This window comes from Cucumis melo, chromosome 11 (genome assembly GCF_025177605.1).
Source record: "Cucumis melo cultivar AY chromosome 11, USDA_Cmelo_AY_1.0, whole genome shotgun sequence".
In the NCBI taxonomy this organism is placed as follows: domain Eukaryota; kingdom Viridiplantae; phylum Streptophyta; class Magnoliopsida; order Cucurbitales; family Cucurbitaceae; genus Cucumis; species Cucumis melo.
In genome coordinates this window covers 30,332,549-30,353,133 of record NC_066867.1, presented here as the reverse complement: position 1 = coordinate 30,353,133, position 20,585 = coordinate 30,332,549, and the positions used below count along the sequence as shown (strand labels likewise).

The window sequence follows — 20,585 nt, the reverse complement described above, 5'->3', positions numbered from 1 at the left end:
AATGATTGGGCTTTTGAGTCATGACACCCTAAAACTTGGGCTTGGGCTTGCATTTTGGGCCTAGGCTCCGCTTTCCTCTCTAGTCTCGGTGAACGACGAGCTGGAAATTGGAGGTAAGGGTTTTGCTGTTCTTTGCTCATCGCCGTCGCCGATTTCTTTCGATTCTCAACAGAGACGCCCCAAATTCTTTCGATTCTCACTGCAAAATCACCAAAACTACTGTTGCGTTGTTCGTTTACAGAAAATGGAAGCTGGAGATGATGGAATTGAGAGGCTGGTTGATTCGAAGGATATGCAACAACAGAGCAAAGCCTTCGATAAGCTCACTGATCGGGTTGAAGACCGTCAACTCGATTCCACTCGTGTTCAGGAGGTATTTACTTCTGCAACTACTTCTTTTTGCTTTTCGGTTCTTGTTTAGAACATGAATGAATTTACTAGCAATTTAGCTGACCTACGATTGAAGTTAGGAGTTAATTTAGCAATTTACTAGCAATATTGACTACAAAGTTGAGATGGTTTTGTAGTTTTTATCCTCTTTTATTTTATATACGTATCGTCATTTTGTTCTAGCAGTCTCTGTTTAAATTCTCATGAACAAATTAGTGGAAACAATTATCAATTGAATGTTCTTTCATTTTTTGATCGCTGGCAGGCAATGGCATCTATTGCTGCATCGGCTGAAGCCGATTGGAACGCTATGATGTTGAGGTGTGTATAGATATCCTGGATCTTCCCCTTTAATTTATAGGAAATGGTGAAGATCATGGTATGATAAATTTTTTTGTTTGTATGCGACTTGGAATTGTTGCAAATAATGAGTTTCATTATATCATAGGGATTCTTTTTGGATGAACTTTGCTCCATTTTCTGTTTCTTTCAAGCCTACACTTTGTTTTGTATTTTGTATTTTTTACTTTTGAAGATTAAGCTTATAACACCACTATTACCAATTGATTTCTTTATTTTGTTATCTTATCGATCTGTCAAGTCAAGTAAAAATAATTGCTTTTGCACAAACTTGTCTTTTGCTTTTGAAGGTTGAACAAGAATTCAAATCCTTAGCAAGGAAAAAAGATCAAAACTATGGTAAAGAAATTGTGAGAAAACATGAATGATTTTCAAAATCCAAATGTTTGTTCGACGTAGTCTCAATGAAATGTTTTCTTCCTTTAGTGCACCTTGTATTATATCTTTTCCCACTCGCGTCATTGATGCTACAAAACTTTATGTAGGTCATATAAACTTTGTGGTCAATATTCAATCTTGGTAATTTCATTTTATATTACTATCACTATTGTTATTTTGTCTTACCTTACTCGTTTTGTTGCCCAAATTTCAATAGTTACCTACAAAACTGCCAAGTTGTGAGTTCTCTACATCTCTCGTATGTGTGGGTATAATGAGTATTTATCATAATCTTTAGCTATCCAGTAAAACCAATAATTGTGACAACTAATTTTCATCATTGAGATAGTAGACCTTTGTACTATACATGTTTTTCTTCTTTGCTAAGCTTTTCCAGCTACAATGCTTGGTATAAATTTTAGCATGAATTGTTTACTAAGTAATCATCGTATTTTGCTTCTTTCAGAGAGAAAGAGCTTGCTGCTGTCAAGATAAATGCAGCTGACGTCGACATAATCGCAAATGAACTCGAGGTTTGTTTCACAACTTCAATGTATATAACATCTTATAAACTTCAAATTCTAATTCATTTCCATAATCTTTTCTTATTCCGTTTACAGTTGGACAAGAAGGTTGCCGAAAGAACGTTGCGAGAGCACAAAGGCGACGCTGTTGCTGCTATACGGTATTTACTACATTAAGCGAGTCTCTAACTTTGAAGAGACCCAAAGCCTTTTGTAACTTCAGATTGTATGGAAATGTACCCTTTTTTTTTTTTTTTGCTGGAAGTTTCTTCTTTTTTTTTTTTTTTTTTTTTTTTTTTTTTTTTTTTTTCCGCTTCGTTTGTAAAACTTGAACACTATTTCTTATCCTGACCGTACACACATCTTCTTGTTGAAGGAGGGGATTCCATCAAAAGCCATTTGATGAGGGCCAAATGATCTTTTGTTAGGTAGAAGTGTTGGAAAACGTCTCTATGTGTTCACGGGATTTGTAGGGTACCCTCTAAATGGTTCTCTTCGTAGATGGAAAACAATACATAGGACTCAAAAAATTATGTTATGAATTTTTTATTTTTACTTTAACGGTCAGTTAAACTTTTGAATATGACTAATAGGTTTTGAGTTTGAATAATTACGTATCTAATTTTGTTAGAAAAAAGTAAATTAGATAAAATCTGCTTTGTAGATTTTAAATACATTGAGATCTACTTCACGTATTCAAAATTGGGATAAATTTAGAAACTAAATGCACTGTTCCAAATGGACAAACTTGGCGTTTGAAAATTAATTTTATAAGTTAGTGTTGAATAACTCAAATATATTTCAATATTATTTTAGGAATAGCTTCATGTTTCTCTTTTGGGTATTCATCAAACAAATAAGTTTGTTGTCTCACACTTTCTATAAATATTTAATTTAACATGTTAATATGTACAGTTTTTCAAGTCCACCTTACTGTTTCAATTAGTTTATAACTCACATGATTTTGATTGATTTTAATCTTTCCAATGAAGTACACAAAGGGCAGAACCAAACAATTAAATCAAATCAGAAGTGATAATCCCACCAAAATCTCTCCAATAATACTGATTACGAATAGGTAATTAGCAAATACGATGATAAAGACAAGGCTGTTTTCTTCAAAAATAGAGGAAGAAACAAAACAATAAGAAAAGAAAAGAAGCATTTAAGTTTCACAATTCTAAACTCTAAAAAAAATTAATTTGGTGTTTCTTTCATCATCTTTGTACAACTTTTGACAAGTGGTCAGGAAAGAAAAAAACTCATTTACAACCAAATGAAAAGGCAAATGGGTTACACTTGAACATCCCCAATCAAACACCACTAAATTAAAAAAAAAAAAAAAAGGTATTTTATTATGGCACTTTACTAAAAGAAAAAGGGAAAAATAAAATGGGGAGGGTCTGTCTCACCCACTAGACTACCACCAATGTTAGAGGAGTCATTTTCCTTTTCTTTCTTTTTTTTTCCCTCTCAAATGCCAAGCAAAAAAAAAATCCTTCACTGCCAATCCACAGCCATTAACTTACATTCCACTTTGTGGTTCAAATAATGTTGAGAGTCCAAATCCTACTGCCACCATTTGTGAACCTCTTCAAAACTTTGATACACCTTTTGTTTTGACTTTTGCCTTCTTCATCAATTAGAAGAAGACAACACAAAAAATAAACCCATAAGAATTGATTGTTGGGTTTTTCTTTTAAATTTTATTATTATGTTTCCTTTTGAGGGATATTGTTGTTGTTATCTCCACCAGAACGAGCTGCTTGTAACTGAATAGCATACTTCCTTTGCAAGTCTCTCAGCTTTTCTATCAAAACTTGGAATGATGGCCGGTTTGAAGGTTCACTGTTGTCCACATGAAACAAATAGAATAATGCTAAGAGCTACTGCAAAAACTCGGCTAAATTATCAAAAGTTGCAATAATACTCACCTTTCATAAATGTTTCACTTTTACAACTACACACTACGAGAAGAAATCTGTTCGAATGTTGGATGAAATGAGACCTGGGAACAGCGTGAATGTGACATGGAGTGGAAATTGAGACACTGTTCCAATCACTTGTCCAAGTGTCCTAATGTGATTTCTAATCCGTAGGTATAGTTTTTTTTAACATTGGTGATAGGTTACGAGTAATATTGCAACTTTTTGAAAGAATATGTGTAAGCTTAAAAACAAATAGCAAAGGTATGAGGTAGTTTTTGTTAATTCAGCTGTATGCTATGAAGAAAAAATGTAACAAGTTTTTTTATCTTACGACCGCTACTTTTAAATTATGTTTCTATTTCTGGTATGACCATGTAATGAAAGGGGTTGTTTGGTTCACTAACTTCTCAAGTTAATAAATAAATTTACGACATACTTATTGAGCAACTCCATATTCCATTTTTTTATATTATTTACTTTTACCGTAGAACTCCATTTTTCTTCTCTTAATTTAAATTTTATAATTATCGATGAACTCCATCTTACAACTCAACACCCCAAACACATGCTTAGTATCTCCACATATTAGGCTCTGAATTATTTACGCCACTCAATAGATCAAATACACCCCTAAATAAATTCAACAACTATCCATCTAAAAAACCATGAATAAAGCTGAGACTCAGTACCTGTGCCAGCAGCTTTCAATAATTGAAGTCCATTGCGGATCCACGTCCTTGGGGATTTCAAGACGTTGGTTCATGAAACCAACAGCACCAATAACCTACCAATTCTGAAAATGGTCAAATATGCAATGCCAGCATTTGACAAAGAACAAACACAATAAACTTGCTGCTTTCTTGTATTGGAAGTACGTTCTTAGGTATCACTTGAAGAAATTAGTACCTGCATTGAATTGAGATTTTCCCAAGGGATCTTCTCAGTTGCAAGCTCCCACAATATGACTCCAAAACTGTATATGTCAGACCTGTATATATTGCAACCATAATCAACATACCGATCTTTGAGTTTTCACAATTCAGAATAGAATGAAGTATGAAACGTCTTATTGCTTGCTAGAAGGAAAAGAACATACTTCTCATCCGAGGGCTCGTTACGAAGAACTTCGGGGGCCATCCATTGAGGCTACATAAAGGAAAATGAACTGAGTAATTAATGTTTGCAGCAGCACAAAGCAGAAATTCTAGAATTGAATGCCAATGGAACTAGCAATCAAGGAAATGTTGGGCTTTACCGTGCCCTTTCCGGTCTTAGTTGTTAGATAAGTCTCATGCTTAAGTCGAGATAGACCAAAATCTCCAACCTGCAAAAGTAATAAAGATTAGAGGACTTTAAATCGTAGTTGTATTATGTATATTTATTCAAGGAATCAACGACATACCTTCACGGTCCAGTTTTTATCGATTAAGAGGTTTGATGATTTCAAATCTCGGTGAATAATGGGTGGATTACAATGGTGAAGATAGTTCATGCCTCGTGCCTATTAAAAGATTACATGTAAAAGCATGAAATAACAATAGATCCATAAGAATTATCAAGAATTAGTTGAATGTTATCAATATGGAAAGAAGAGAAAGTTGATCCAGAACCATCATTTCTAAAACAGAAAATTGTGAAATGTATGGAAAAACTCACAATGTCCAAAGCCATATGAACACGGCGTCTCCAATCTAATTTGCCTGTGTTCCTCTGTAGTAAACGAAACAAACTTCCACTGTTTTTTATAGGTACCAGACACTTCAATCAGCCTATGAACAATGCTTCTTTTGGAAGCATAAAAACAAAATAATTTAAACCAAAAGTAGTAGTCAAGAACAAACCGTGGAAGGAATTCTGTGACAATGCAGAGACGCTGAGGTGAAGTCACTACTCCCATAAAGAGAAGAATATTGGGATGTCTAAGCTTTTTCATCAGGGATACCTTCCAAAAAAAAAGTAAAAAGTTGAATTTAGCTCTAAGAATCAAGCTTTTATTGGCAGAAAGTTTTGATGAACATGGATGTAAAGAGAGAAACAGAAAGAAAACACACCTCCTGTTTGAAGGAGAGAATCACATCATCTGAATACTCTTGTTTGGAGAACACTTTAACGGCAACATCCTACAAGAACAGTTCAAATCATTTTTCAAACACTTTATGTTTTGTACTTCTATAGAATGTAAAAAAACCTAAAGAATCTCAGAATCCTATTTGCACAACAGCATAAGTGAAGCAATTGAAAGGATAAGTGAACATACTGATCCATACCACAGTGCATGATAGACAGTTCCACAAGAACCTGCAGACATGAAAGCAATTCACGGATTAAAATCAAATTGATTAGCACAAGTATTAAACGAAACGTAAAGAACAGTTTCATGAGTTCCTGAATTACTTCAGTTTAGACAGATGGAGAATTAGAATCAGGTATAGCGGTGAATCGTGAAAATAGGTTAAAAAAATTCTCTAAATTTCCAGCATTTTGTTGATCATGTAATGCAACAGTAGATGAGAAATGAGCAGAAAATAAATGGTAAAGCAGAAACAAAATGTTGAATGTTGCAAACACAGACTAATGTATTCCAACGGTCATCACTTACCTTGTCCTATTTGCTCCCCAATGGTAAGGTCTTCCCACAAGATTTCATGATCCAAGCAGTCCATGTCCGATTCAACCTTGTTGACAGCACTACTACTGGTACTTCCACAGCTACTTACACTGCTAGTGCTGTTAATATTGATTGATGACCAAGATCCCGACGCCTCATTATTGACTGCTCGATGACCGTCGTTTTGCTGCATTTCTGGTTTACCAGATATAGATGAACTCTTATGATTAGCTGGTTCAGCTTCTTGATCAATTTGTACCCAAGGCCAAACAAAACGGGCTGCTCTTGTTTCAGATCCTCCTTCTTGCTCAGTCCCTTTCCACGGCCACGATAAGCCTTTCTTGGCAATCCATTCTTCTGCTTTCGAGGACAAAATCTTCTGGATGGTAGGTTTTCCTTTACCCTCATCACTAGAATCCCTCACCAGTCTCCCAGATAACTTCTCTTCAACCTGGGAAAATGCACCATGAGCCGTGGAATCTCCTCGAGGTGTGCTAGCTCCACTCGAATTTGCATCATCCCGATGATCACAAAGAACTGCATCTGGATGGCCATGATCAGAATGATAACCATCTCCACTTCCACCTTCACGATCCAAGCTGATTTTGGACTTGACTTTGTTGCTTACCTTTGATGCCTATGTCAAGGCTACAAACTATCAAGATACACACACTACAAAAGAAATCATAGGGAAATGAAACAAAAATACTAACCAAATTCGATAACTTCGAAGCGATTGCCACTTGAAGAGGCTGCTGAGGATCAAGACCAAGCTTAACTGAAACCGGGACTCGTGATCGAACCATGCTTGAATCTGCATCCTGCTGTTTAGAACCTACTGATAAAGGAATCTTCAAATCTTGAAATGGCCGGGAATCGGTGGATACACATATAATCCCAACCAATGCACCATCGTCGTAGAATGGAGTGTTGGTAGCAACAACTACAAATTTTTGCCCAATCTTGTTCTTTACAGGTAAATGACCGGTCCAATTCTCACCCGCCATTACACGAAGAACTACATGGTTTGCAATGGCGAAATCCTCAGGATCTACTAGAAGTTCAATGGCATCCTGACCAAGAGCCTCCGCCGCAGAATACCCATATACAATTTCAGCAGCTCGGTTCCTACAAAGATTTAATTTTCAAAAAAGTCACATCCCAAAGAAAATTACGAACTGGGTTCTAGTCCAAAACTTGAAACAAAATAAACAGGCAGCGTACCAGTAAATTATGTGATAATTAAGGTCAAAAATATAAACAGGCTGTCCCATTGACTGTAAGATATTTAGATACTGTTTGTTGGTGAAATTCACAGCGGCGGGGCCAGAGCAGCCACCGCCGCCGCAGACGGCGGCGGAGGCGGCGGCATTCATAGTGTCGCGAGTTCTACTCTCTCTCTGAAGAGGAGAAGAATGTCGAAACGAGGAAGAGCCTCTTTTCCAGGCTGCAGCAGCGCCGTCTAAACCTCCGGCAGTGCCACCTCTTCTACGAGTGGCAGCAAATCTAGAACGTTGAGGTGATATGGATTGAGAACGTTGATGGTGATGGTGGTGATGGTGGATTTGGTGGTCGGAGTTGGAATCGGCGACAGCTCCAGAGATAAGAAGTTTGGACATCTCTTTCTTGAGATGCGCTTGACCCTCCTCCAGCTCTTGGACCTTCCTCAGAAGCTCCTCTGCTGGTGGAGTTCCCATAAAAACCAACAACGGATCAATATTCAACACTCCCACTGCCGCAATTTTTAAAAACAAAAACCAAAAGAAAAAAGAAACAAAATACACACACAAGAAAAAAAAAAAAAACAATGCTCTGTTTTCCAATCTAATTCTCTGCTCTCAAACTCTTTCCCCTCTCTTCTCCTTCCTTCAATCTACCTCTGATCTTTCAAATCTCTTCCCTCTTCAAAAATGACCATCAAATCAATACACACAGAGATGAATGAAAGATTTCAATCTGTACCCAAAAAAGAAAAAAAGCATCAAAATCAAGAAATTCCATTGAACTCAGAGCTGATAAATCATTATCTCAAGAGAAAAAGAAAAAGAGAAAAAAAAAAAAAAAGCAACCAACCCAATTGAATAAAACGTAATCCAATCGAAACCCAGTTGTTGTTGAGCAGAGTCAATCGCTTGATACTAAAATTTTTGATAGAGAATGAAAGGGTTTTTCCTCTTGATGGGTCAAGAACCTTCTCACCCTCTTACTTTTAGCCTTCCTACAGACCTCCGCCTCTTTTTTTTTTTTTTTTTTTTTTTTTTTTTTTTTTTTTTTAATAACTAAAATTAATTTAATTTTACTCCAAATTAATAATATATAAATAGAAATTCAAATATATTTTTTTAGTGAGGTAGGTTTTAATAAATGTTGAATTTTTTTTTTTTCCTTTTTTTCTCAAACTCTTATTCGTTCAATTTGGGCGGTTTTGTTTTTCTATCTTATCATTATCATCTGAATCTATAAAAATAAAAAAAAAAAAAAAAAAAAAAGTTATTTATTAAAAAAGAAAAAAGGAAGAGAAAAAGAAGGAAAAGGGGAAATGTATAAATAAGAGAAAAACGCGACAATTGGGAGTGAGGTATCGTGGCCAATCACACACCTCCAATTTTTCACTTTTTATTTTTATTACGCCGGCAAACTTCTCCGGTCGGAATTTCCATCCAACTTTTCTTTTTCATCTCTCTTTCTCTCTCTCTGTCTCTCAAAAATAATATATTAAATGTTCCTTCAATTGTGGGCGACTTCCACTCTTTTGTTTTCTAACCATTACGGACAACACAAGTAATATTTGTGTTGTAAAAAACTTTGTTTTGAAAATAATTTTGTGTACAACAAAGATGGATTTCAAATCTTCAATGTCACTACCCATTGCCTTTTTCTTTTCTACATAACATTTTGGTTTCTTTCTTTTTAAAATCTAAAATTCGTAATTAATTGTTTATTCCATTCGAAAATAATTTTATTAAAATTTTGAAAACATACTCTCATGTGTTTGTATATATATAAATTTTGATAAAAATTTAGTTTTTATTTATTTTTTCTTTTTTGATTGAAAGCACAAGAAAATTGAACAAAATCTCAAATTTTAAGTATGAGGATATAATATATATATATATATATATCATGTAATACAAAATTTATATATATATATCATATAACTTTATGATAAAGTATTTTTTATTTTAGTTTGGATGTGATTTTATGAGTCAAATATCCTTTTGTTGAAATTGCTATTAGTTCATCTATAGTCTGCCCAATTAATGCCATTGACTTTTTAATTATGTTTTTTTTTCTTAAATGAGTTTGAATAATTAAAGTTTAAGTTAGATAACTTATTATTTGCATGAGAGTAATTATTTGATTAGAAAGTCGTAGGGAAGAAATTCATTTGTTTCTAAATTCGATAATTAAATTGTTAGGTTAAGTTAGGTTTCGTTTGAAATTGTGTTTGTAAGAGTAAAAAAATGATTATTAAAAGAGAAATTAGTACTCTTTCGTATATTCAAAAACAAAAAGAAACTTTAGTTCGTATCAATTTAAGTTGTTCATTAGAACTTTGTTTTAATATTGTTAATATATAACTTGTACACGTGGACAATACTTCTTTAAATACGATACTTTCCCTTGTCCTCTATTTGCATGTGTTGACTTTAGAAAGAATTGTCGAGTGATTTTCTTGCTATTTGGGGGGAATATAAACAATGCCGATTCGTCACTTACAAAAGTTTAGATTTAAATTTATACAATTAGTTCGAAAATCTTAATTACTTTTACAACTTCTTGTATTTTGACATTTGTCCTAAAATAAATATTTATTTTATTCCTCTAGTTGTGAGGGTTTTTTTCTTTTTGGGTTATTAGTATATTTAGTAAAAATTGGGTATATGAAAGAAAAGGATTGAATAAGAGGAATATGGCAAAAAGTAGAGAAAAGAAAAAGGGTACACTTTGCTTCTTTATAAAGACAATACCTATCCTTTCATGATTATGGGTCTTAAAGAAGCATCCTCTTTTCAACTGTTCTTATACTCTGTTTTCACCACATTTCAACTCTATCTTCTATATATATATATATGTTTTAGTCAAACTTATCATTTCATTTTGAGTTGCTTTTCAATGCTAAAATGTAAGGAAGTATTTCAATTCTTAGTGATGAAGATTTCACAGGCCATACTAATCTTCATTCATACATATGTAATTTTTTTTTACTTTTACAAATCTTGTCATGTATTTGACTTTAGATGATTCATCCTATAATTTTAATAAAATGTATTATGGAAAATCTTTCTAAACTTACGCATTTGGAAAGATAATAAATTTTTTACGAGTTTAAGTTTGGTTAACGTAGAAAATAAACGATTAATGACTTTCGCAAGATGCAAGAAAAAGTAATTCCAGTGTTTTTCTTCTTCAAATTTCATTTACATGTTTTATAGTTCGTTTAAATTATACAAAATTATATTCTAACAAACTTATCGTAAGGTAAAAATTGCCATATTTTTCAAATTTACTTGAAGTTAACATTGCCACTTTGTGCATCGTTGAGATGTAAACGTAGACTCATTCAAAAAAACAATAATTATATATATATATATATATAAACTTGAGGATATAAAAAGTTTGTAATAAAAATTGAATTTTTTTTAGTTATATTATTTGTATTTTAAATTGGAATTTGTACTCGAGCTTCAAAGTTGAAACAAATTACTACTCAATAATATATAGTGAAATTAATGACATAAGGATGATGTGTGACACTTTAATCTATATTATTTAAAGTAAATGATACCACAATCACCATGATCCCCATAGCAAATTTAATATACCCTTAACATTTTTACTTGTTCTACGACTATAATTGTGCATTCCATACAATTGTCTAAATGTTGAATTTTAGTTAATGTAGTTTATGTTTACATGGGATGTTTTTTCATGTTGAAATTATTATTGTTATTTAACTCATTTACATGAAAAGTACGACTGGAATGTCGTGCATTTGTCAAAATTGTCGAGCATAGAGATTCGACGTTTAAGGGCGGCATGACAATGTGAACCGTCCAGATTCAATTTATTATTTAAAATTTATTTAATAATTTAAATGTAATTTTAGTAACCTTCCAATTATATGCTTTTGATGACATTTGAGTAGGGTTAGTTTTGTTATTTTACCAATGATGCAATAGAGTTTTTATTGGAAAGTTATTTAAAGTCTTGCATTAGGTTGTTTTCGAAGCTAAGTTTCATGATGAATTGAATCCAACTCGGTGCTTTCTCTTTTAAGTATAGCCAAATGAGCTTCTAGAATTTGGAACATGTCGAGTTGCAAGTCAATAACATTCAAGTGGATTGATCATCCTATGTATTTGTGGAGCGTTTGAATTTTAGGGCAATGAATTTATTCTCTTTTCAAGATATTTGATCTTAAAGAAATCTGTGTCTAACTCAATCTCTAGGGTTGAAATCAAATAGATTTGAGTTTTTAGTGATGGAAAATTGTGAGTTTACATATTCAAAACGGTTTTTAATTCCAATTGTCAGAGTTTTCGTGTCATATACCCTAGTGGAAGCTAAAAAGGATATGCGTTCATTTTTATGAATTTGGACTAGACCTATGATTTATTCGGACATATTATATATAAACCTTTTGACTCTAAAGACATCTTTACAATACATGATATTTTTCCATAATAACAAATTATTCTCTCTTTAACTATTTACGTTTTTCACTTTATTTATCTCTAGACATAACTAAACCTATATCTTTATTGATCTTTACTATTTACGTTTTTTACTTTATTTATGAAAGATTAATTTAGATTCATTAAAAATATATACATGAACTAAATTGAAGATAAAGATTAAAACCATACAAATTAAAATACTAAGAGAGACTAAAATGAACAGAACCCAAAGAATTCTAAAGGTTCAATTCCCATTATCTTCGTTGTATATAAAAAAAAAAGCTTATAAAAAGGCTAAAATGTTGTTTTCACTTTATTATTAATATTGCTATTATATATACATTTTGGCAAATTGCTTATATGTGACATCAATAGAGAGAGAGAGAGAGAGAGTGGAAAAAGTCCAATCAAATTCGTTAGTTTTATAATAGAGTTGTAAAGTTGAATTGTACGTAGTTTGGGTTTTAATTGTGGATGGTGATGCCCTCTTTTTCTTTTTCTTTTTCTTTTTCTTTTTCTTCCATGAAATTAAAAATATAAATATAATAAATAAATAAACATATACAACCAACCAAACAACCATTTATTAATTTTCCAAAGTTTCCACTTTTGAGCAATCAGCTTTGGATATAAATGCCATCAATTTCCTGCTCTCAACCTTCCAATTTGCCATATCAAATTTACCAAAAAACAACTACTCTCCAACTCACATCTCAATATTGTACTAAAAAGAAAAGAAAAAAAAAAAAGTGCACTCAAATTCATGCTTGCCTTCTGTCAACATTATTTTAAATATTAATATCTATGAGACCTGTAAATTAATTAGAATATTTGAGTTCAATATTTGTTTAGTTGTTAATTTAGATTTATTACGGTTAAATTAATACTTTTAGGTGGTAATTGTAAGCTTAACTTTTGTTCTTGTTTGACTATGAATCCTGCCTTAACTCAGATGCATTTATTAAGTTTTTGTTTTGCAACCATTTTGGTTTGAAATTTATGTTTGTTTTCTTCAAATTGTTCTATTATGATTTTCTCCGATTCTTAAAACAAATATGATTTTTTGAAAGTTTTTTTGTCAAAACAAGTAGAAATAGAAGCGGAACAAGAAAATATAGAAATTTATGTTAGAAGTAATGTTTATAAGCTTAATGAAAAAAGGTTATCAAATGGGACCTCACTAATGACTAATGTATTTATGAATGAGAGGGTTGGTTTATTCAATTATACTCTATATTTTCCTTTTAAGTTCATCTTCAAACTAAACATTTTAGGAAGAAAAATTATCGAGAATAATAAATTTAACAAACTATTTACAAAGTATAACAAAATTTCAGATTCTATCAATAATAGACATTGATATGCTTCTATCAGTAATAATGATAGACAGTGATAGAAGTTTATCAGTTTCTATCATTGATGAAATTCAAAATTTTGCTATTTTGCTATATTTAAAAATATTATTTTAAGGAATGTATTTATCCTCTTACCAAAAATGAAAATAAATAAATAAAAATTATATGTAAAAGGAAAAAAGAAAAAAAAAAAAAAGAGGAATTTTATTGGTAACCCAAACCAGCTAGAAGAAGCAGTAAAATATTGACTAATTTATGAATGGGAAACCAAAAAAATAAAGAACAGAATTTCCGTTTCTTGTAGTGGTCAAATGAAGACATAATTTTACATAAAGATAGTAATTGATGACATTTTTTTTTTTTTTTTTCTTTTTGGGTTTATTTCAAAAATGAACTACAATTCTTCCTTTTATGAACTAGACAACCTGAAAGAAATATGAAGTAACTAAGGCCTTACAAACAGTTGGGTCTAAAGGGAGAGGGAAAGGTAAGAAGAAAAAGAGACATTCCACCAAATCATAGAAGCACCAATAATATAAATATAATATTGCAAAGAAACATACTACTTGAGATTGATATTTTGTAACTCTTGCTATTTGTGATTTGATCATCATTTGGTGTAGAGAACATCTTCCCAAGGATGACGGTAAAGTGGTTGTTTAAGTCTCTTCTGATCAAAGGTGTGTCTGGAAATTTCAATTACAACAAGTGGATTAGGTAAAAGATTGAGAATTAATGATAACTAAAACTTCAAAAAACAAAGAAATATGATGCTTTATGTTTGCATAGTGCGTCCGTGCCCGATACTTGTTCAACGTTTGTTAAGACTCGTATTGGGCACTTGTTATGTTATAATAAGCGTGTTTTAGTGTATTTGTAGTCTCATGTATAGATATACTTTTAAGTTCAAAAGGAAGCAGAAAAGCTTGGATAATAATGGTTAGTGGAGTGTTTTATACTCACCCGATCAGACCAATAGATCGAGCCAGCACGAACAGACCGTTCAAATAGCCGATCTCGACAATCTCATCGATCTCTTGTTTGCTGAACATTCCACTACCAGCAAGAAGATCCAAGAAAAGGGATCCAATTGCACCATCTACATTAAGAACCAAGTTGTTTGCCTTTGAGAGAGTGTAAGTTTCAACTTGCACAGCATATTCCATGTACTTCACAGAGGGGAAATGCGTTCGAGCAAACCGCTGCAGTAGCTCCACTCTCTTATCTCGGTTGTCGCCTCTCTTGATCCTTATTCCACAAAATCAAACAATCGATTAGCCACTTGAATAGTCAATAAGAAAATCCAAAGTGAACAACATAAAATGTTGCAACTTGTAAAGAGACTATCGTCCTCATACCTGTGGCCAATTCCAGGCACACGAATCCCTTTCTTTTTCATGCTTTCGACAAATTCGTAAGGTGTAAGGTTCTGAAAAAGTCAGGAAGTCGCATAAAGTCTTGGAGAAAAACGGTTCAGAAAGCACCAACTTAATTTAAATTTCAGCGATCAACAAATCTTACTCTGTCATATGCATCCTTAAAATACCGAGCAGCATCGTCAATGGCACCACCAAATCGAGGGCCAATTGTAAGCAAACCTGTTTCAGAATGCATAGTCATTGATTAGGCAAATCAAATACAGACCTCATAACATCCTTGTATTAATAAGTTGAACTACAACCTGAGACAAGGCTGGACACGAGGTCTTTTCCAGCCCTAGCTGTTACTATGGTGTTGTGTGCTCCGGATACACAAGGACCATGGTCAGCACAGAGCATGATGCATATCTGAAAAGAGTACGAAGCTTGTCAAACCACCTCACACTTTTTATAAGGTATTCTTAATTGTCAATTAGAGCAAATTGATTTTGAGATGAAACTTCATGTTTATCTAATATCTGTGAATACTACTAGACAAATCCGACTCTTTCTCTGGGGGATCTGACTAAAATCTTTGGTTCCATACTGTGAGCTACTTACCTCAATAAAATGTGTACAGTATCGAGGAAGGCTGCGTTTGAACCATAATAGTGAGATAACATCCCCAACACCATAACCTTGCTCCACAATGGAAGACATTGGAATTCCAGCATAGCTGGGCTCCTCACCTATTTTGTTTCAAAAAAACAATCATAACTTATTTAAAGCAATTAAAGCCTAAAAGGCACTGAAAGAAAATGTTGTCACTAGTTTAAAAAACAAACCTCTGTCATCAGAAATGGTGGAAATAATGTGGGTTGGTGCCCGAACTTTCCCACTCTTAATTGCTGAGTTAAGATCCTCAGGAATTTGTGGAGGCTTCACTTCCTTTACTGGAGTAATTTTACCCTCTTCCACCTAGGCATAAAATCAAATGGATAAGAAAAATTATCTGGTAGTCGGAGATAAATTTTTAATGACCATCATCCCTCTCCCTACGAAGAATTGGATAATACAGTATAAAATAGCTCTTAATGAATTACCAATTTTGCAAATGTTTCCTTAATTGCATCTTCAAGGGCTTCATATGAAGTTGGAACGATTGCTCCAGCATCCCTTAAAGCTTGGTTTTTGGCTTGTGCAGACTCCAACTCACCACCACTTTTTGCTCCCTATAGTCAATGTCAGGTAAGGTCAAGGAGTAAATAACGTGTCTGCAAATCCTATCACATACAATTAAAATACAGGAAGCAGGACGAGTCCATTTCCATTGTAAACTTACAGCATGCCCAAATTGAACTTCAGATTTAAACAATGTCGCGCAAGTACCGCTAACCCAGGCAACCACTGGCTTGTTAACTTTTCCTTGTTTCATGGCTTCAACTAAAGAATACTCATCCCTGCCACCAAGTTCTCCCAGTACAACCATCATCTTAACCTAAGAAATAGAAAGATAAAGGCATGTTAAGTGCAGAGATTACTCAAAGAAGCCAATTGGTCAATAACTTCATTGAAGTGATATCATCACTGCCATCCACGATTATGGAGGCAAGTACTCTAGTTTAAGCAAGGCATTTTATTTTTACACACATTTGTGTGTTTGTGAAGGGTGGAAGTGATCCTCAAGTGTTATCATCGCTGCCATCCATGCAGCATTTTATTTTTACACGCATTTGTGTGTTTCTGTTCTTGTATGCATTTTTGTATATGTGAATGGAGGAATTCTGACTAGAAATAAAGCGAAAGGCAATAAACAACACAAAGGTGTCAATCACAATACCTGTGGGATGTTGTTAAACCGCAAAATATGGTCTGAAAGAGTGGAACCTGGAAACACATCACCTCCAATTGCAATACCTGTGCAATTAAAGAATGTGAAACAGATTGAATATTTCAAAACTGCCTAGACTAAGATCAGTGAAAAGTTAGGAAGTTTACCTTCGTAAATTCCATCTGTAACACGGGCAATAGTGTTGTACATCTCATTAGACATTCCACCCTGTGAAATTATAAAACATTATCATATTTGTATATTTTCTCAGTAAATCACTTACTTTAGAGGGTGGCAACGAGGTTCCACATTTCATTATTCAACAAGCAAGCATACAAATTGATGACATATTCCAAAAAAACACAAATTACTGGTGCGTGATAAATCTATCAAACAATCTTTTCCATCTTAAGCAGACACTTTTGGTAGACTTGAACCACTAAGTCACTGAAAAGTAAGGAAAAGACTACACAAAGAGTTCAGCAACAGTCACATACTGATTTGGAGACGAAGCCCACAGATCCAGGCCTGTATAGCTTGCACTGTACTATATTGTCAATTGTTCCAGCAGTGTCACCGATCTTAAATGCTCCAGCTTGAATACCACCAACAGTAGCTGGTCCTATAACAACCTGCATTTAGATTAAGCAGGGAGAAGAGGTGCCACTTCATCAATAGGCCCCAAGTATTATAGATTTTTATTCCTTTTTTGCTGTTTCAGTTTACTTGTCACTTGGTGCATGTATGTGCCCTCGAGTATGTATTTCTGTGTGTTACTGATGCTTAAAGCTCCGTTTTACTAAAAACATAAAGTCTGTTCTTACCTTATTGTTAGCCCGTGCATATGCAATCAACTGTTTGGTGTCCGACTCTGGAACACCTTCAGCTATGATAGCTATAACTCTGATGGTAGGCTGTTTCAAGGCAGACAATGATGATGCAGCAGCACTGCACACATGGTGCATAAACTAGTTATGAGTGGAAACAGAAAACTCAATGTCTCTCATAATAAAGTTACAACAATGAACACTAACCTTCTGAAGGATGCAAAGTTGATGAAGACATCGGCTGTGGGATGTGCTGCACAAGCTGCTTCAATCCTGAAAATGTACCAAACAGAAAGCCAGAAGTCAATCGATCTATTCATTATTTAAGAAGTAATAATGGTCAATGATGCTTAATTCAATTTAAGAAGATTGATAAAACTACCACTCTAAACTATTTGTTGAATTTCATGAAAATGTCATGTCATGGTACAGTAAAAAAACACAAGTTGGAGGAATGGCAAACTATATAAGCGGCTTCTGGAACTAAAAGCCAACAAAGAAGTCATTGATCAATGGCTACAGAATCATATCTAGGAATTAGATGGAAATTATGGTGAGATGTGAAAAAACATAGTTAATAGAAGAGAATGTGTAAGTTAGTTACGCACGTAGAATGCACAGGGATGGCAATTTCCTCTTGACCAAAAAAGAGTTTCTGAAATCCTTCAGCACCTGGATTGATTATTCCCGCAACTGATGGTGTTTCCCTACCTGAGTAACAAGTCAAAATGAAAAGTTAATCGTGCAGATAACCACAATCCACAGTGAACAAAAACGATAACCAATTTCAAATACTCAGAAATTTTAGTTCTGTACTACTGATATGGTGCTCAAAATAGAAGATAACGTATGCAAAAAGAGGAAACTATAAGAAATTAAACATACCGCAAAGGAAGTCAAAGTCAAGCATACGCTGGATGGGTAGTTGCTTGTAGTTATAGAACAGTGCTTGGGTCGTACGAGAAAATATTTGTCCAGTAGCCATGGTGACCGCCAAAGGAACCTGAGGACAGGAACAATCTTTCATCATACCTTTTCACAAGATCTTTATACATAACTTTTTTTGCCCCAAAAAGCAAAGAAATGAACTTACAACAAAAGAAATTAGGTTTTAAGTTCTTCAACACATGATTCAGTGAACACAGTTACCAAGACACAAATTAAGATAAAATGAACTTCCTCAATCAATACATCTTCCATCACCACAAATACCGATTATCTAAAATCCAATTAGCTTAATAATTCTTCCGTTTCATTATATTTAGACTAAAAGCCCTTCGCGAATTAAATACACCTTTTCAAACACCGAATCGATCTAAAGTTGACAAGTAGAGAAAGCGAAATAATTTTTTTAAAAAAAAACCCAATAACGTCTACAGAATTAAATAGTTCTACATTCAGTCCATACACAATTCAACAAATCTATCTCCGAAAACAGAAAGGAAACCAACAAATCACATTATGATCTAACGAGACAATAAATTAAAGAAATCCAAACAACTACATACCACAACAAATCTACTAAAAATTCAAACTCCAAAGAAAAAAACAACAGAGCTAAACCCTCACAAATTGACCAAACGTTTCAACAAGCTCAATGCCTCAAAAAACACAAACGACTACCAAATCCAGCAGATCAGCAAATCAAATGCAGAGAAACACGATCTTCAAATCTAAAAAAACTCTTCAAAAGACAGAAATTAAGGTGTAAAGAGATCGGAAAACGCAGTGGTTAGAAGATTATGAGTAAAAACGAGAGAAAGGAAAGTAATATAAGAGAGGTAAAGAGGAATTGAAACCGAAGAGAAATGAGAAACAGATCAAGAAAACGGGAAGAGAAGAAGATTATGAATGTAGAATGACGAGTAGTTGAAGAAGAAGAAGAAGAGAAAACGGACCTGAACGGAGAGTGAGGGATGGGAATCCGGCGGTGGTGGGATTAACGGGAAACTGAACACTGGAAGTTGAGAAATGGGAATGGGATTTTATATAGAGAAGGAGAAAATGGTAAAATCTCAAGAACGTTGAAGAGGGTGATCGGGGCACGTGCTCGCTGTTGCGTCTGTTAGTTAGCTCACGACCATTAGCACGTGATTCTCATGTTTGGGGCGGAAACATAATTGTAATTTACTTTCTTTTTCATAGTTCCCTTTCCCCCCCTTAATTTATCTTCTTTTTTTTTTTTTCGAATTACCACTTAAAATTTTTTAAGACTAGATCATGAAACATAAGCGTCGAAAATTGTTCGAGTAGAGGGTAATAAGATGGAAAGACTTATGCTTCGAGAACATGTTAAAACATTTTGATATCGACTACCATAAGAGGAAGGGATAACTACTTCAAATCTTGACCACAATATTATTCAAAGTGTATAGATTTTAGGTTTCTCCCGCAACCTACCTCTGAGAAGGAAGAATCCTGAACTCGGCCTCAGACCGCTATGTTTTCTTTATACTAGATTTTAGTTTCTATACTTTAAAAAGTCGATTTAAGTTATTGTCAATAAATCTTAAAATCAATCCATGTAGTGATTATATTGAATTATTCTATCAATATTTTCACATGCCTTGTTCAACATCAACGTTAAAACATGATATTTTTTAATTTTAAAAAGAAAAACATGATTTTTTCAGCACAACAACTGTCATGTGGATGGGAGATTGAAGCTTTGACCACTAGAGAGAAAGATCATGCATGCCAATTTATCAAGTTTACTTGGACAACTCTTTATTAATATATTTTTAAAAACTTTTTAACTTCTTTTCTTCTTTGTGTTATTAAAATGAGATTAGTATATATATATAGATAGATAGTTAAGTATTCACATTTAAAATAACTCATTAATAAAAATGATCATTAATGAATTAAATGAGTTATTAACCAACTATAATTAAGTCTAATACATTTTTGGGATTTTCTTAAAATAATTATAAATCTAAGCATTAAAATAAATTCTCATTATAAACATTATTTATTAATTATTATTTGTTTTTGCATTTGACTAAGTGGCTAAATATATAGTTTTGCCAATTTTATGGGATATTGAAGAATTTGGATAAAAAAAAATTAATGTTAGGTATAAACGGACGTCATTTGGCTTTATGTTACATCAAAATTGTTGGAATTTTTTGTAATGTTCAAAGAAACATATAAACAAAACAAGTAAAATCCAATTTGCAATTATTTTTGTTTTGGTTACATTAGGTGACTAAGGCCATTCAATTCAAATATGTAATCAATGAATTTTTTTTTTTTATGAGTTTTAGAGTAAATCTCAATTTATGAGTTTTAGAGTAAATCTCAATTCTCTCTCTTCTTTTTCAAATACGTACGAATTTCGTTTAG

General features: G+C 33.3%; 3 protein-coding genes across 10 annotated transcripts; 1 reads left to right on the top strand and 2 right to left on the bottom strand.

The window, feature by feature from the left end:
• The first annotated feature begins 86 nt into the window (after nt 1–86).
• Nucleotides 87–2,235, top strand: LOC103497787 (uncharacterized). The gene is made up of 4 exons (XM_008460128.3): nt 87–373; nt 656–711; nt 1,595–1,661; nt 1,749–2,235. The coding sequence occupies exons 1-4, from the start codon at nt 245–247 to the stop codon at nt 1,827–1,829; spliced, it is 333 nt and encodes a 110-aa protein (XP_008458350.1). The 5' UTR covers nt 87–244; the 3' UTR covers nt 1,830–2,235.
• A 570-nt stretch (nt 2,236–2,805) lies between these two features.
• On the bottom strand, nt 2,806–8,457 carry LOC103497785 (uncharacterized). 7 transcript variants are annotated; one of them, XM_051091903.1, is made up of 15 exons: nt 8,262–8,457; nt 7,413–8,144; nt 6,902–7,316; nt 6,180–6,825; nt 5,838–5,878; nt 5,632–5,700; nt 5,422–5,522; nt 5,237–5,315; nt 4,983–5,081; nt 4,836–4,904; nt 4,677–4,726; nt 4,487–4,568; nt 4,270–4,364; nt 3,587–3,660; nt 2,806–3,500 (listed from the first exon to the last, which is right to left on the bottom strand). In XM_051091903.1, exons 2-15 carry the CDS (start codon nt 7,883–7,885, stop codon nt 3,466–3,468), a joined length of 2,328 nt encoding a protein of 775 aa, XP_050947860.1. In that variant the 5' UTR covers nt 7,886–8,144; nt 8,262–8,457; the 3' UTR covers nt 2,806–3,465. The 7 variants fall into 7 exon arrangements, 6 of the variants coding, with proteins under 6 accessions (XP_050947860.1, XP_050947862.1, XP_008458347.2 ...); XM_051091905.1 differs by lacking the exon at nt 3,587–3,660 and having other exon boundaries at nt 7,413–7,869; nt 7,975–8,144; nt 8,262–8,456; XM_008460125.3 differs by lacking the exon at nt 3,587–3,660 and having other exon boundaries at nt 7,413–7,869; nt 8,066–8,144; nt 8,262–8,456.
• A 5,043-nt stretch (nt 8,458–13,500) lies between these two features.
• Nucleotides 13,501–19,255, bottom strand: LOC103497789 (ATP-citrate synthase beta chain protein 2). Of its 2 annotated transcripts, none has more exons than XM_008460131.2 (17): nt 19,139–19,255; nt 18,126–18,243; nt 17,849–17,951; nt 17,448–17,513; nt 17,238–17,361; nt 16,911–17,045; nt 16,581–16,641; nt 16,423–16,499; nt 15,925–16,080; nt 15,686–15,814; nt 15,428–15,560; nt 15,204–15,331; nt 14,906–15,011; nt 14,746–14,822; nt 14,583–14,653; nt 14,188–14,472; nt 13,501–13,910 (listed from the first exon to the last, which is right to left on the bottom strand). In XM_008460131.2, exons 2-17 carry the CDS (start codon nt 18,223–18,225, stop codon nt 13,835–13,837), a joined length of 1,827 nt encoding a protein of 608 aa, XP_008458353.2. In that variant the 5' UTR covers nt 18,226–18,243; nt 19,139–19,255; the 3' UTR covers nt 13,501–13,834. The 2 variants fall into 2 exon arrangements, with proteins under 2 accessions (XP_008458353.2, XP_050947858.1); XM_051091901.1 differs by lacking the exon at nt 19,139–19,255 and adding an exon at nt 18,334–18,354.
• Nucleotides 19,256–20,585: the final 1,330 nt, after the last annotated feature.